The sequence below is a fragment of the Rhineura floridana genome, chromosome 5, assembly GCF_030035675.1.
Source record: "Rhineura floridana isolate rRhiFlo1 chromosome 5, rRhiFlo1.hap2, whole genome shotgun sequence".
NCBI lineage: Eukaryota > Metazoa > Chordata > Lepidosauria > Squamata > Rhineuridae > Rhineura > Rhineura floridana.
The window spans coordinates 85277915-85295074 of NC_084484.1; the positions used below are offsets into that span (position 1 = coordinate 85277915).

At 38.8% G+C, this 17160-nt stretch overlaps 1 protein-coding gene across 4 annotated transcripts in view; it reads left to right on the forward strand.

The window, feature by feature from the left end:
- Window positions 1-5151, forward strand: part of GK (glycerol kinase) — a 69153-nt gene extending 64002 nt beyond the window's left edge. For all 4 annotated transcript variants that reach the window (XM_061627359.1, XM_061627362.1, XM_061627360.1 and 1 more), the window contains one exon: window positions 2413-5151. In XM_061627359.1, coding sequence (XP_061483343.1) covers window positions 2413-2426 — 14 coding nt within the window. In that variant the 3' untranslated portion in view covers window positions 2427-5151. The remainder of the gene's footprint in view (window positions 1-2412) is intronic.
- The last annotated feature ends 12009 nt before the right edge of the window (window positions 5152-17160 follow it).

A 17160-nucleotide genomic window follows, 5' to 3' on the forward strand; every position in this document is an offset into this window, starting at 1 on the left:
AATGTAGAGAATAAATGAAGTTATTGTGATTGTGCATGTGCATGTGCCTTAGAATGCACTCTGCTACTATTAGAAGAGGGAATTCATGAATCATTTATTTGCAGCACATCTGGCAGGTGAGCTTCACCTCTGTGCAGAGTGTTCCTACCAACATCTGTATATGTAGAATGTGATGTATGAAGTGGACTTTATTTTCATTCTGTATCAAGCAGAAAATTCTCTTTTAAAACAAAGAAAAACTCTCAGATGGTGTAGGTTAAGCAAGTCTTAAAAACTGAAGTATTTTAGTCATTATTGGATATATATCTTGAGTTGCCATTACAACCCATCATAGAACATTTCAGTCAGAAAAGTAGGTTTTGAATCAGAGTTGCAAGACTAACTATGATGTTATTGAAATTGTTACTAGTTTACCCTTTGATCATTGATGTGTCTTCATTCTTGTGGCAAACAATCTCTTCCATGTGACCAGCATTGAAAGATAAGCCAAATATTATTTTAGGCACAAATGATTGACCCAGGTTTTTAAAAAGTGTTTTCCAATGCAGATTTTAAAGGTTTTTTCTGGATTTATTCTACTGACATAATGTGACCTGTGCTTGATGGAAAACTGAGAAACCAGTTTTAAAAAAACACTTGCTTTTAACTTTTTAACATGCTTTGAATAATAGATGCTATCAGTTAAAGTGAAATATGCAATATATTTTGGAAGATTCTAGGCAGTGATAGTTCAAAATTAAGGGTTAATTCATACAAAAACCAGCATGCATGTTTGAAGTTAGTTACATGTGGCATACCAGTAAAATAAGGGATAAAATTATTCTTTTTAAAAAGTAAATACTGACATTGTTTCTTTCCCTTTTTTGTTTTAAGACTTTGACTGCAATGCTGTACCTTGCCTGACTGGAGAGCAGGGTGCAGAGCAGCTCCATATAGGACTGCACTACCAGTCACTTCTGTGGCTGGCTACTGACAGGCTCTGGCTCCACAGTAATTCATTTTAAGCTAAACTTTTCCCATCTTTTCATGTTAGAGTGCCAGCAGCCTGTTTTTACATAGGTCTCTGTATGTTTCTGAAGAGACCTACAGAAGCAGTCAGTGAGTGGATACTCTTCTGTATTCGTTGAATTTAGCGTATATCCTTTCTTCCATCATGGAACTCAAGGTGACATACACAGGGTTACCAGGCAGTCTCTTATTCAGACACTGACCAGACCCAGACCACCTTAATTTACTACTTTAAATGGAGCAGCCTGCAGAGCTCTGGTGTGCCAGGTACAGAAGTAGCTCGCTGGAGTGGAGTGGGTGAAGGTCAACTAGAGACTTATATGAAGCTCTCCAGAGGAGAGAATCCAGACTGTGGGATTATGGTTTATATTTGTCAGAGGACAGAGTTTTTCAAAAACTTCTTAACCATCCTTTTAGAAAAGAAGCTGATCAAGCATGCATACAATGTAATATTTATGACTTACTGAATAAAAATATCAGACAATCAAACCTGTTCATGTCAAAAGGTGCTAATCCTCACAATTTGGTAATTCTGTAATCTCTTCAAAAGGAACAACACTTCAGGGATGTTGAAGAACCAGGCTAGCTACACACATACCACACACACACACGGTTCAAAAGCTTCTGCATAGAGGCTGTGCATAGGAAAAATGCAATATATTCCAGTGCACTACATTCTATGTCTTTGAGCCACAATTGGAATTGTTTATTAAGAAGCCATAATTCACTTTAGAATAGATTAGGGCTTTGTAGATTTGCAGCAGATATGATTACCCATGAAGTAGAGAAACACACTTGCGGAATATTAATGCCTTTATGCATTTCACCTTTAGCAGTCTTGTAGGTAGGAATGGGCTTCCTGTCCAGAATCTATCTACCATAGCCTAGCTTCATAATTCCAAGTGAGGCTGGTGCAGAAGAAATTGCCACTGGATTTTGTCTCTGAATTTCAGGCCCATATTTTATAGGGGCAGCATCCAAAAAATCCTGAGACTGATTATTGTAAGTAGAATAGTCTAAGTGATAAAGTCATTGCCTCCCTCTGCAGAGGCAATTCCCATTTGAAGACCTCTCTCTTCTTTCTTCCCCTCCTCCCAAAAAGAGAGAGAGAGAATGGCCTTATCATGAAATGGAAATGGACCTGTGAATTACAGGAGCACTTTCCAAGCCTTAGATGGCGTTCCTTACTCAATAAAACAATTGCCATGCCACATCTTTTTTCAGTGCTATTTTATGTGTTGTTGTTTTCCCCAAGATAATGTAATCCATGCTTTTAATATAGGAATGTAAAAATTTACCAAATGACCAACACTTTTAGCTAAGTTTTTCCTCAAAAAGGCATCATAGCATTGCATCTTCTTAACAAAAAGTATTGGACAACTGACAATATGTTTTCTATTTAAGGTAATTGCAAATGAGGTTCCTTAATGGATTTCCAGGAGACTACAGCATCTGAAGAGAATCTGGTGCTCTCTACCAATATTACGGCATTGTTTTGACTCAGTTTATTGTCAAAATAACTTGTGAAAATTTAGGAAAGGACTTAAATGTGGAATAAGGAACACACACAATATTGCTCCCACCTGTTCCCTACTTAAATGGAAAGTGGGATATAAACCTTTTGTTAGCTTCCTATCTGTCACCATCTGTTTCATGTATTTTGACATGGAAAATTGCCATAAAGAAAGGGGTTATGTTATTTGTAAACTTTATGGTTCAAGAACTTAGCACTGTATATACATCTGTAAAGTCATAGTGGCTTTTCCCAGTTCCTAGAAAATTGTCTATAATGATGTCTGCCAAAGTAATTTCTCTAGTGATCAATGGAGAAACAACTGTTTTTATCATGATCAGTTCATCTCTTCCAATACTTAAGTCTTTGATTGTGCTTTTTTCTTAAACAAAAACCTGATTGACTGATTTATTATCTTATGTTCATGTGAATTGTTCATCAGTACTGAGAACCCTAAATCCTGCAAGCATCATAAGTTATTAAAAAGGTTATGTGTTTTTTTCAAATGTAAAAAATAGGCTTTCATGTACATTGGCAAGCCAGAGACCTTGGCAGCAAAGAAGCTCCACATGTGAAGTACTTTAATATAAAATTAGTGTTTAACAGGCAACAGTAGAAATGGGAAGCTAAGATGTAAGGATAGTTTTAGATACACTTGTCATGTTTTCTTTTGGTGGGTACAACTTCCCATTGTCAGGTTGTGTTAGAGCTGGTGGTGGAATGGGATTTTTTGCGCTACTTCATTTGGTGTAAAGGTCAGAAGCAAAAGCTGCCTCTTAGCATGGCAGCATTCTGGGCAGTGGCATTGTGTTTTTTGGGTGCAAGTACCAGTTTTTAGGAATCAAAACAAAAACACTAGTTGCTAACCAAAAACTTTACTACTAAGTTGAATCTTTTTCAAATGATACCATCTAAAATCATTGGAGGGAATTGTTTGGGAGAGGGATTTCTTAACAGAAACATTACTACAAACCTGTCTGTCAGCTCACAGGCTGATTCCCTTTCCCTTTTTTTTTTTGCCTTCACTACCACCACCCATTTACGAAACTTGGAATGCTCCAATAGAATAGAGAAACAGAGTGGGAAATGGAATGAGGGAAGCAAGCAAATACAAATATCCCTTTGAATGTAGCAGGGTATCATCAGAAGCCCCCCAGGTCTTCCAAAACATGTCCTCCACATTGTCTTTTTCTCTAACTGCCAATTCTATTTGTATCTGGAAGGGTTTTGCTTTCCACACCAATAAAATTAGTTGGACATGAGAATTTGTTGGATCCAGTCTGCCTTGTTCTTGGAGATGCCTCAGATTGCTGGACTGTACCCAGAAAATGGCTGCAGAAAATAGCTGCCATGTGGATAAATGATATAGCTTACTTCCTACCATAAAATCTAACATGAAATGTTATTTTTGGTAAATAAAGAGACTGTGGTGTTATCGTAACATGAAATTGCCTGATTTGAAAGTTCAATGTGGGAACATTCTGAATGACAGCAGTATTTCTAAGTATGTGCAACTTAGGAGGCTAAAGGAAATGTGCATGCTCAAAATGTTTCCATGTCTGTTTTGTGAGACATTGCCTCCACTCTTTCAGAATATGTGTATACCATCACTTAGGAAATATTAAACATGGAAAATGCAAAGGATATTTGGTCTTTACAGGATGCTTAATATAAATATCTTTTCATTAAGTGCAATGGAAGTCTAAAACGGTCTCTGAAACTGCTGCACACTGCGTTTTGTCTAGAATACTCTTGACAAGTACACAGCATTGTCACTTAAATGTAGCTTAGGTTTTAAATGTTTCAGCATGTCGATAAATGTAATGATGAAAGCAATTTGGAATCTTGGTTTATGTCAAGACTCATCTGTACATATGAACTTGAGAGTAGGATTTGTGAAACTCCAAAAGTTAACTTGCACAGACACAATGTAGTTTGGCCCATATTTGGCAAGCCAAGGTTTTTCCCTGCTTGCACAAGCCTTGTGCAATTACAATGTGTTGTGTTTTTTCCATGGGCTTGGCTTTCAGAGGAAAGTGGGAAGGGAGAGGGTCCAGTCTTTGGGAAGCTGGATAAACTGCATTTGTACTGGGAAGCCCACGGAATGGACACAGACATGGAATGGTAAGTGTGCCATAATACTGCGTTTCAGAGATACAGGTTAAGTGCCAAATACTAACCCTTTTTTCCAAATAAACGATGAAACAGCAAACCATAAATGAACTTGGAAATCACTTATTTCTTGAGCTGCCTTCATGTGTGTTCTATTGCTGCTTTGTTCAACGTACTGTCATGGGCAGCGTCAACTACAGTTTCTGGGAGTGTATAGGACATTAAATTATTTTTGTGAGATTGTAATTACAGTTGCAATTTTGTAAAATATACTTCATTTTTTTCTACAAAACAATTAAATTAACTGTGGAAATCCTGTTCACTTTGCAAATACAAACGTGGGTTTTTTTTCTATATATTGTGACATCTTCAAGTTCTGCAATGGACACATAGAAAGTATGTAACAGCAACACTGGCTGGTTTTGCACTGCTGGGAATAAATGTGACTAAAATGACCTAGATCTTGTTTGCAATTATGTTTGCAATGGAAGCCCTGAATAAAATTAAAATGAAATCTGCTTTATGTGTATAAATGTTTTACTGTTTGTTGAGGAAAACAAATTCTACTTCACAAAATCTGGTACTGGGGTCCTGTTTTTCTTGCCTTTTATTAACATGAAGTGTAAATTTATAAGTCAAATTCATTTTTTTCTTACCTGACATATCAAGAACTAAGGTGTCAGCATGCTGCTTCTTGTACATCAATGTTGAACACTTTCACTTTTGCCTGGTATATGATACATCTTGCATATCTGGTTAAATAAGGTGGAAGGCAAAGAATTAGAATACATATTTTTAAAAGAACCATATTGTTTGAATTGCTATATTATACATACAAATAAGGAGCTGGAATACTTCCAGTCAGTTCAAGAATCTAATCTAGGCACACTGACAAATTTTAGATAGAGTTAAAGTACAACCCAATGCCTGTTTAGTTTGTGGTGATTCTCTATAGTAAGTGTATTTCACAGTCCTTAACTAATGTAAAATAGTATAAGTGCAGTTAAACCCTGTTGAGCTTATGTCTGAATAAGCATTATTATTATTTGCCTGCCCTTCACCAGCAGGTGCAAGGGCAGGTTACAGTAGTCTAAAATTCAGTATTGAAAATCAATTAAAACAAATTACACTCACAAGAATAGTGAGTCCTGAAAACATACAACTCAAGTGCCCCTGGCTATAGGGTAAAGAGGTGCATCTTTAGAATTTGCCAAAAACTGTACCATGAAGGTGCCAGGCACACCTTGATGGAGAAGGAGTTCCATAACTTAGGGGCTGCTACAGAGAATGCCATCTCCTGGGCCACTCCCCAAACTTCTGGGAGTGGTGGAGCTACCAAGAAGGCCCCCACTGCTAATCTTAACACCCGAGAGGCACTGTAGGGAAGGAGGCAGTCTCTCAGATATTTGCGGCCTGAGTCATTTAGGGTTTTCTACACAAGCATAAGCACCTTAGATTGGGCCTGGAAATGAATTGGCATCCACTACAACTGTTTTAGAACAGGGGTTGCAAGAGTTCTAAAACAACTCCAGCCAGTAATATTTCCACTGCATTTTGGACCAGCTGAAGTGGCCTCCAAGGGCACCCTCACATAGAGTATGTTGCAATAATGTAATCTGGAAGTTATCAGAGCATGTAGTACTATGGCTAGGTTCTCTCTATCCAAAAGGGGCTGTAGCTAGAGAACCATCTGGAGCTAGAAATAGGCACTCCTAGCCACCGAGGCAACCTAGGCCTCAAGTGACAATGCGGGATCCAGGAGTACCGCAAGCTATGAATCTGCTCCAAGCAGAGTGTAACCCCATCCAGAAAAGGCTGTGTTCCCATCTCCTGCACTCAAGAACCTGGAACACATAACATTTGTCTTTTCAGGATTCAGTTTCAGTTTATTGGCCCACATCAAGCCCATCACTGCCTCCAAAAACCTATCGAGTACCTCAACTGCCTCTCCCCATTCAGATGGAGCAGAGAGAGAGAGAGAGAGATGGGTGTCATCGCCATATTGATGATATTTTACTCCAAAACTCCCGATGACAGCTCCCAGCAGTTTCATATAGATGTTAAATTGAACCTTGCATTGATCACTCCCTAAACCCACCCTGTCAACTCCTGATGGCTAGCTCTAAGAATCCAAGATGGGCAAGGGTAAAGGAGGCAGGTAGTCAGTCACACTTCTTCAAGCAGCTTGTTCACATCCTCAGGCTTCAGTAATTCAAAGTGATCCAGTACAGACAGAAAAGACAGCGCACTGCATGCCTCCATTGGACTTGCTCTAACTGTGGTATCCAACTCTATCTGAATCTGAGTGATTTTGTCCCTAAAGTGCCTCCCAAAGTTACACCAGGTTGCTGAGGGTGCCAGAGCAAAGTTCTCTTGGCCAGATGACAAAAGCTCATTCATCACTCGGAAAAGCTCTGCCGTGCAGCTACTTGTGGACACAATGATGGCGGAGAAGTAGGCTTCTCCATCACCACCGCCACAATCAGGTGACCTCACATGTGCTCAGTCAGGTTCCAACTGAGATTTATGCCACCTGCACTCTAACTGCCTACCCTCCTGTTTCATTGTATGTAGGTTGCTAAAGTACCTAGGTGACCTATATGCTCCACAGTGACAGCGAGGACACTTGGGAGCAATCATGTTGGTGGCTCAGCGGATCTCACTGTGCTATAGTGTGAGAAGAGCCTTGACAGAAGCACCAGACATGTCAGCCAGCCCATTCTCCAGAGCATTCAGGAATCCTTCAGATTCCACAAGTCTCTGAGGGTAGACCATCTCAATAGGTCCCCCATTCCTGCAGTGTGAAATAGCTGGATTCAACCCAAACCTCACCAAGGAATTATCTATCCATAACAACAGATTCACAGTGAATCGCCCAATCAATGGAGTATTTCCAATCCACGCAGTGGTAAAACCAGATCAAGGGAGGATTGGACTGTTAGGCTAAAATCCAGTAAAATATTTATTATTTTTATTATTATTATTATTTCCATTTATAGATCGCTTACTATCTAAAAGATCTCAAAGTGGTTTACAATAGAATACACAACGTACAATAAAAACATCAAATTTACAAAGCAAAATACATAAACAATATCCATATACATAAACACAGTATAAAAGAATTCACCAAGGGAATGTTACTCTCCTATAGGAATTAATAAAAGTCCTTAAATTTAGGCAAGTCCTTTAGTGAATGTGCAAGGGCTTCTCCATATTTCATTTGTCCTTGAAATTCTCCATATCTGGTTGTATAGCAGAAGGGATCCTATGCCCACCTCAAGGTGAGGATCACACAAACTCAACGAAATCTACAAAAACAAAAGTGAAAAGTTCATAAAATAGTAGGAAATGGCTTCAAAGGAAGTGTAGTTTCTATATGCCCCTTCCCATTTTTTAAGGGTCTGAGCATTTCTGTTTTAAAATTGTACAGCAGGGTAAGAACCAGCCTGGTAACTAGTAAAATATATTTTAAAAATAATATAAATTGAACATCACAACATTGTGGGAGAGGTTGGAAACAGATTCTCAGTCTCACCACTGCTACTCCATTTACTGGCTTCAGTGTTGTATGCCACAATCATGTGAACAGGTACATTTACTGATAAGACACTATGGATCCCTTTGCTTGTTTTGATTTATGACTGTTATGCTGAGGAGTTGATACAATTGTTTAATACAATTGCAAATTATTTTGTTTTTCTGAGGAGGAAGACCAGTGAGTTTGTTACCAAACCATTCAGGCAGCTGTTAAGGAAATACTGTTTTTCTTAAAACTTGTCTTTGATCAGCTGGGGAGTTCTCACCCACATAGCACATGCTGTTATTTGAGCAAACTGTGTTTTGCCGAAAATCATTTGCACAGATGTTTATTTCTAATATCTACAACTGTGCTTTGCTTCCTTGATAGCATTTTCCAGAACTGCCTGAATTAGTCTAGAGTAAATGTCATAAGCAACCTTACTATTTTCTTGTAAATGATCATGACCCTAAAGTATTCCACAATATAATAATCCTTGGTTGCTCTGCAAGTTCTTTTTAATTTTTTGTTTTGAAAGACCAACAAATTATATTTCCTGTGTGAAAGAACAGAGTATTATGAAGCAGCATTGTGTAAGCTGGAATCTACCAGATGTTTATAGTTAAGGTAAAAAACATTTGACTTTTTTTTTCATGGTAACCTAATTAAAAGCCTTGCCAATAGAAGCTCTCTCCCTTAGTTTCAGAGGCAATGTATGAAATGTGATTCCCCTGCCTGCTTTCCCAACACTCAGCCTTATCCTTTACCTAGAAAGGTACAGGTGCTATACACATGAAAATAAAGTTTTTACTGAAGATCATAAGTCTCTGAATATTATTAAGATTGGTACACCATCATTGTTGATGTGTGAGCGTTGTTGCGTGAACAGCATACGTTACGTTGGAGTTAAGTTGAGCAAGAAACTTCACAGAGGCTTGAGAAAGGTTTAAGAGTCTTTACTAAGACATTACGGCCAAAGGCTTAAGAGGATAGTTACAAGTAGAATTCTCCCCCCCCTTTCAAGGATAGACCTGCTTGCTTCAAAGACACACACAGAAGAAGGAAGAACTAACAGCAGTTACAACTTTCCCAGCTGTTATCTCCCGTTACCATGACAACTACTGTCTGGCCTTGAATGAGCGCTCCCAGGCCAGCACAGCAGATAAGGCTGCTTTCCCATACATCTTGAAACATTTCAGACCTGATGAAAAAACACATTGGTAGTAAGGCCTAGTAAGCCAACATTTCCCCCTTTCATCATGTCTGTAAATCCATTACAACAATAACAATAACACATTTCTACAATACAAAGATAATGCATCATACAGATCCAGTTTACATTTCAGTACATTTCAGAACATCTCAGTACATTTCATAACTTTATTCAATCAAATTTCGGCTGAACACAGGTCAAATATAGTGTCTCTGGATCCATCTCAACTTGTTTATGCATACCTGGGCTGGTAATTACCCCCACAGTAAATCTTTCAGGCGGTTTGCCAATGTTTGCTCTTGTAGAGCGTCTCAAAGGAACTAGAGCTTCTGCTCTCTCAGCCCCCCCCATCTGAGCTGGTACTTGGCACAGCTTGATCAGGAAATTCCATTTCTTCAGCCTTGCGTTTCTTATTTCTACGTTTCGCACAAATGAGTTCATTTAACGCATCCCTGAGAGGAATTTGTGTGCCTTCCACTTTTATGTCAAGGTTTGGTTTGAATGTTTGTGCTTGTGTTTGTGCTTGTGTGTCAGTTGATCCTGTAAGAATGACTGTTTGCCTTTGATCCTAAGGCTTTTCTACAACTTTAATGCTTCTGCTCAGAATTAATTGCTGTGTTTGTGTTCTGGGTGCCAGTTTGCCTCTTCTTTTTCCCTGTGAAATGTGGACCCAGCAACGTGCCCCGAATTTCTGAATGTGTTGTATTTTCGGCTTTCTGCCAGTGAGTTTCTCATAAGGTGACATTCCAAGTGCACTGTGTAATACCCTGTTGTGAATGTAATTTGCATACATAATTGCCTCTCCCCAGAAAGAATTCCCTAAACTGGAATCCATTAACATGGCTCTCATTGCTTCCTGAAGCACCCTGTTTTTTCTCTCTGCAGTCCCATTGGAAAACGGGCTAAATGGAGCAGTGAAATTCTGTTTTATTCCCTTACTCTTAAGGAAGTCACTCAATGCTTTACTCGTGAATTCCCCTCCCTGGTCTGAGTGTATCGCTTTCACAGTGACGCCATGTTGAGTTTTGATTCTCTTAATGAACAGTTTCAGCTTCTGCTCAGCTTCACTTTTATGCTTGAGCAAATAAAGATTAGTGTATCTAGAGAAATCATCTACCAGTACCATAAAGAATCTCACACCTCCTCGTGAAGTGTTTATTGGCCCTGATAAATCAACATGAACTAACTGGTAGGGAGCTGTTGTGGTTCTCTCAGCCTCCCGGTTTATTGGTGCAATTGTCATTTTCGCTTTATGACATGCATCACAATCCATTAACTGTCCACAATCTTTCAACCGCATGTTTTCACTATGCATAGGGGTTTTCTTAATCGTGTCAAAGTTTGCATGCCCCAGCCTTTGATGCCATTCATGGATGCAGCCTTGATGTGTGTGTGCCTCACTGTTTAACACAGCACACCCTGCTTGACTGCTTTTTATTACAAACTGAGAATCATTCAGGCTTCCCTGCATGCACACTTGATCTCCCCTCATTACATAACATTTGTCTTTGTGAAACAATACTGAAAAATCACAACTCACCAGTTTTCTGACTGACAATATGTTATGAGACAGTTCTGGTACAAACAAACAATCTGACAGTATTCCAAGTTTATCAAATCTCACCAGACCTCGAGCCTCCACAATCTTGCGTGATCCATCCGCCAGTTGCACAAAGTCCTGCTCATCTGTAGACGTGTAAAACAAACTCCTGTCTTTGATTAATATATGGCTCGCCCCACTGTCAAGAATCCAGTTAACAGGTCCTAAATCTTGAGACTTCCGTTTACAAACAAAGTTCACACTGCCGCTCTGTTTCCAGCCTCCGTCCCTGGAGTTTCGCTTGACTGCACAGTCTTTCTGGAGATGCCCACGAGCTCCGCAAACATAACAAGCCTTTAGCCGCTGCTGCTCCTGCTTGTTTCCTGCTGCCTTCTTCAGCACGGCACTTTTCGCCTCCTGCCTCCGCTGCCATTCCTGGGTCAGCTTTTCTTCAATAAAGGCTACATTCAGCCCACCCTCGGGCATGGCTTCAATTCCCATAACAAAATTATTCCAAGTCCCATCGAGTGACGCCAGGATCAAATAGGTCTTCTGAAGGACAGAGTGTTCCATGCCTCGATCCTGCAACTCAGCAAATAGGCGTCTGAATTCCGTGAGATGCTCACTCATTTCGCACTCACCCGTGAGGCGCATCTGGTACAGCTTCCTTGCCAAACACAATTTAGATCCCGCGGTCTGTTGCACATGAAGGGCCTCCAACACGTCCCACATCTGTTTGGCATTTGTAACATCTCTCACGTGTAGCAGTTGAGAGTCGGATAGAGCCAGAATAATAAAAGCTTGCGCCCTCTCATCGTTCCGAGTCCAGGCCGCTGTAAGGGGTGCAGGGGGTGTTCCATCAATAGCTTCCCATAAATCCTCTTTTATCAACAAAGCCCGCATCCTTGGCCTCCAGCATCCATAATTCTTTTCATTAAGTCGTTCCATCGGCAAGCCTCCAGACATGTTTACTGCAGCCATCCTGCTCACCTCTGTCTGGCACAATCAATCAAGCTGCCCTCTCTGGAACTCCGTCTGCCGTTCAGACCAGCCACTTACTCCTGTGTAACGCGCTGTGGATCTGGGCCCATAACCCTGTTGATGTGTGAGCATTGTTGCGTGAACAGCATACGTTACGTTGGAGTTAAGTTGAGCAAGAAACTTCACAGAGGCTTGAGAAAGGTTTAAGAGTCTTTACTAAGACATTACGGCCAAAGGCTTAAGAGGATAGTTACAAGTAGAATTCTCCCCCCCCTTTCAAGGATAGACCTGCTTGCTTCAAAGACACACACAGAAGAAGGAAGAACTAACAGCAGTTACAACTTTCCCAGCTGTTGTCTCCCATTACCATGACAACTACTGTCTGGCCTTGAATGAGCGCTCCCAGGCCAGCACAGCAGATAAGGCTGCTTTCCCATACATCTTGAAACATTTCAGACCTGATGAAAAAACACATTGGTAGTAAGGCCTAGTAAGCCAACAATCATTTGGTTCAAAAAGCTCTCAAAATATTAAACAGAAAAAACATTGTTATAAAACAGATAAAAATACATTAATAAAATGCCCAGATTCCTTTTTTTTTTTAGTGAACACAATTTCTAAAATATACTCCTAAAGCAAGCAGCACCAATCAGTTCAGCACCATGGGAGTTAATGTAGGAATCTTTCTAAAATGAGCCAGACAGGACTCTTCAATGTTCCATTTGGATCTAATAATCTTTTTTAAATGAGTATAGGTGTTTGGTACTTTTTTTAAAAAAAGTTTTAATCTTTCTCACTCTAGAGACCACTAGATCTTGAACCACCTATTTGGAATAGTAAATTATTATTCCACAGGGTCCCCCAGCTCTCAGGAGCAGCCTCTTGTGTGATGCAGGGAGCTACCATGAGGAGAAAGACAGGAAAGTCCCTTTCTGTGAGTGGTTCTCAGCATCCAACCCATTATTTCTAAGTGCTGAACAGAACCAGGCCGTGTACACTTATTTAAAGATAAAACAGTTCTGTCTGCAGGCTTACAAAAGCAAAAGCAAAATATTAAAACTACATAAAATGCCTGCACAATGCAACTATTTGATTCTGTAGCTGCTGATGAGCAATGCGTTATTTTTCCATTTGCCCAGCAACTTTATTACTTCTCATCATTTAAGCAGACTACAGTGAATACGGTAATAGAAGATTCATCCCTGCTCACCTTACTCTTTTCTCTGCATAGAAACAACAGCTGAACAGAGCCTATACACAAGAGTGATATATGAACCTTACATTTTTGCACCATGTTTGAATGAGATTAGGTATAAAAAATGTATCTAAATCCAGCCACCTACTAGACAGGATACAAAGCCAGAGGAACCACTACGATAATTGTAGATGTTTAAATATGCCCTTTGGATTTCACTCTAAAAGATTTCTTGACAGCCTTGTTTTAATTTCTGAATGGAAGTTAGCATTCCGAACAGATCACGCAGGTCCAGATGGAAGATTAAGACACTTTTCCTCCAGAGAGCTTCAATTTTAGTATGTTATTACCAAAAACATTTGTGTGATATTTTGTCTTGAGCGTAGCCCAGCCAAAGTGATGCATATTAAAATTCCCTTGATTATAGGAGAGTTATGCACATGCTTAAATCTCAATCAGAGAAATCAAGGGTCAATTAAGAATGCTTAACTTCAGCTAAAGTGTGTCCATGTATACTTTCACAGAATTGTGGACAAGGTAAGGTTAGGATATACTTAGGACACAGATCTGGTTGGATTCTCTAGCTCAACAGGTAAGAAGTGTCAGGCATTATGATGATTCATCATAGATTATTCTTAGCAGATTTTACCTTTGTTCTTTGCAATTGTTTTAAACAGTGCAAAACTACATGCAAAAAGATTGTGAATCCCAAAATCAGAAGAATGCTATAATTGCATATATTTATCAAATTACCAAATAATTGTGCTAAAGCAGCTCAGGTTAAATTACTGCACAAATTTTAATTAAAAAATTCATCTTTGTGCATAAAAATAAAAAGGATTGTGTGAAGCCTTATAATTAAATCTCTGCAGAGCGAATATAACAGAAAATGCCAATGTTTAAATTACATTAATTGTTTAATCCTATTTTGCCTCACCTTCTTGGCAGAGTTAGTTGATGGAGAAGGAACATTATTGAGGAGTGGAATAAAGAAAAATAATGCTGCAGCTGCAGCTTCTTTCTGCAAGAGTGGCTATTATTCATTCACTTCAAACTGCACAGCTGATTAACAAAATATATTACCCTAGTTTTCAGAAAAATGAAGGTAATGTGTTCCCAGCAGTAGGCAGCATCTGTACTGTAATAATAATAGTCTTGAACACGATATGAATGACTACATGTTATTTACAGATGGGCTGAAATGAATTATTGTAAAGAACTGAAAATCCTCTGCATTTCTAAATCAAGCAAACCTAAGTAACAGCTGTGACATTGCAAAAATACAATTCTTGAGTTTTTGAGATCATGAAACTTGGTTAAAACACTGAGATGGCAATATCCACATTTTACAGTAATGACATGAACAAAATGTAAAAACGGTAAGTAAAATAATACTAATTAGCTCATTAGCTAGTTCAAGGTAATGTTTTTGACCTATAAAGCCCTGTACAGCTTGGGATCAGGATACCTGAAAGATTATATGACCCCTTACATACCTAGTAAATAACTGTACTCTGCAGGTGAGGGGCCTTCTGCAGAGTCCCTCTCAGGTGGTCTATTCCTCACAATATAGGAAACAGTCCTTTAGTGTTGTAGCACCTACCCTTTGGCATTCACTCCCCTTAAACAGTAGGCACAATTTCTGTTGCCTTTTTGCACCTATTGAAGACCTTCCACTTTCAACAAGGCTTTTAAGTAGACACCTTATCCCAGTCTGCATCTGTGTTGGGTTTGTTTTACAGATTTTTTTTAAAAAGTTTTTAAAGATATCATTTTTAACATGCTTTTTAAGATGCTTTGTTTTTAACATGTTTTATAGATGTTTTTAGTGTTTTATCACTTGTTTGCCACACTGGGCTTCTTCTGGGAGGAAGGGTGAGGTATAAATAATGCTTTAATTAGGACTATTCAGTATTCAGTGAGGAAGAATTCTGTATACCTCAAAAGCTCACAATTGCATAGTATATAGGGTAATCCTAATAACAGTATTTTATTGACCTTGTAAAGTTTTAACATTAGAATTTTATGGCATAACAACCACAAAACAGAGTGGATAAAATAATTTTTTTAATAGATTAAATTGGATTATAATTTTATTTTTTAAATTGCAAATACTAAGTTTCTCTTATACAATAATTAAAATAATATAATAAGCTGGTATATAAGCATGTTAGCCTTAGTGCCTCTAAGCTGAATCAATGCCTCTGCAGGATTCATTGAGGCTTGTCTATGTGAATGAACCAGTTTGATCATTTCTCAGACATGGATATTTATACTCTATCTACCAAACAAAGACATTTCATTTTCACCTATTGAAAATAAATTACTCTAGTGTGTCCAGTTACTATGAGACCTTACTTCCACCTATCAATATTAGGGTTGCCAGGTTCAGGGCCTGAGACTGATCATGTATCTTTAGGAGAAGAGAAAGTCAGCCAAGTGCAGGTGTTCTTGCAACAATGTAATGGGAAAAACCACAAGGTGGAATTCTCCCTTGCCCTGAACCTGGCAACCCTAGTCATGGTTGTGATTGACAAGGGATTTGTTGACTTCCAGGCAATAGCTAGAACCCATTGCAAGACCAGAAAATTGTTGTTTTTTCCTGGTTGTCTGAAAACCTCAAACAGTAAGTTTATAGCTTTCAACAGTAGCAAAAGTCTTTTTCTCTCTTGTGTGCAGGTGTCAAACAAGTTTAAATCTTCCTGGCTGTTGAAGAGAGCAGTGTTTTGAAAACTTTCCCAATACGAAGCTTTAATCCTATATTGAATTTTCTGGGAGTAAAGCTGCAATACTAATCCCTCATACCTGGAAAAAAACCCATGGAATTCAATAGGACTTACTTTTGAGTAGGCATGGTTAGGACTGTGCTGTAAATTAATAGGACTTTTGAGTGAACATAGCAAAGGATTGAGTTTGTGTTGTAAAACTTTCTCTTCCCCTCCAATCCTATTTTTTAAAGTAATTAGGCATAGCTTGCTTAGGTATCACTGCCTTCATATGTAGGAACAAACTATTTTTTTAAAAATGTTCTGCAATGACCAACTGGTTTAGACAAACGATTATATGGAGTGTATGTATTTTACATCTCCAGTGTGTGTATCTATGGAGTCTTTCCAACATCCCTGTGAGGTAGGGTTACCGACTAGAAACCAAGGCAGCTCATAACAAGAAATAAATCCCTTTAAAATCCAATAACCATAAAAACAAGTATAAACAGTTGCAAAACAACTTAGTGGCATGATTCTGAATTTTGGGTTGGGTGGGTGAAGTTCCTTATCACTTGAGGTTGCAGTTCTGTACATCCTTCACTGCTTGAGTAAGCCCCATTTAATACATTAGGACTTGCTTCTGAGTAAACAAGTGTTGGATTGCACTATAAATATATTTACAAGTTGTGTAAATAACAAACATCTTTGACAGTCATGCTTATTTAAATATTTCGTCATACTATGTCCAGATAAATATGTGATTTCACATTATGGTTGTACATTATTATTTCCTCTACATTTTAAGTGTGCCCTTCTTCCTTGGGATGGTCATGGTTCCCTTCTGTTGTTTTCATCCTGAGGGGCAGATTAGGCTGAGAGATGGTGAGTAGCCCATAGTTACCCAGTAAACTTATAGCTTATTTCCATTAAAAAAATAATTAAAACGATTTACATACAAGCAATGTTTATGAAATAGATCCACACAATACATTTAAAGCACATCCAACTCACATTTAAAGTGTGTGACTTCCCCTAAAGAATCCTGGGAAGTGTAGTTTCCCCGTCACAGTTATAGTTCCCACCACCGTTAACAAACTACAGTTCCCATGATTCTGTGGTGGCATTCATGTGCTTCAAATGTGTGTTGAATGTGCTTTAAATTAATGGTGTGGCTCTGCCGTAAGTGTGCTGTGCATTCATTAGTGAATTGAAAAGAACAGTTTTAAAAGATACTTTTTTAAACAGAGGAAGAGCTCTAGCTCAGTGGTAGGGCATATGCTTTGCATGCAAAGGTCCAAAATTCAATCTCTGGAAAAACTATTGCCTGGAATCCTGGAGAACCGATGCTAGTCCATCTCATCAGTACTGAG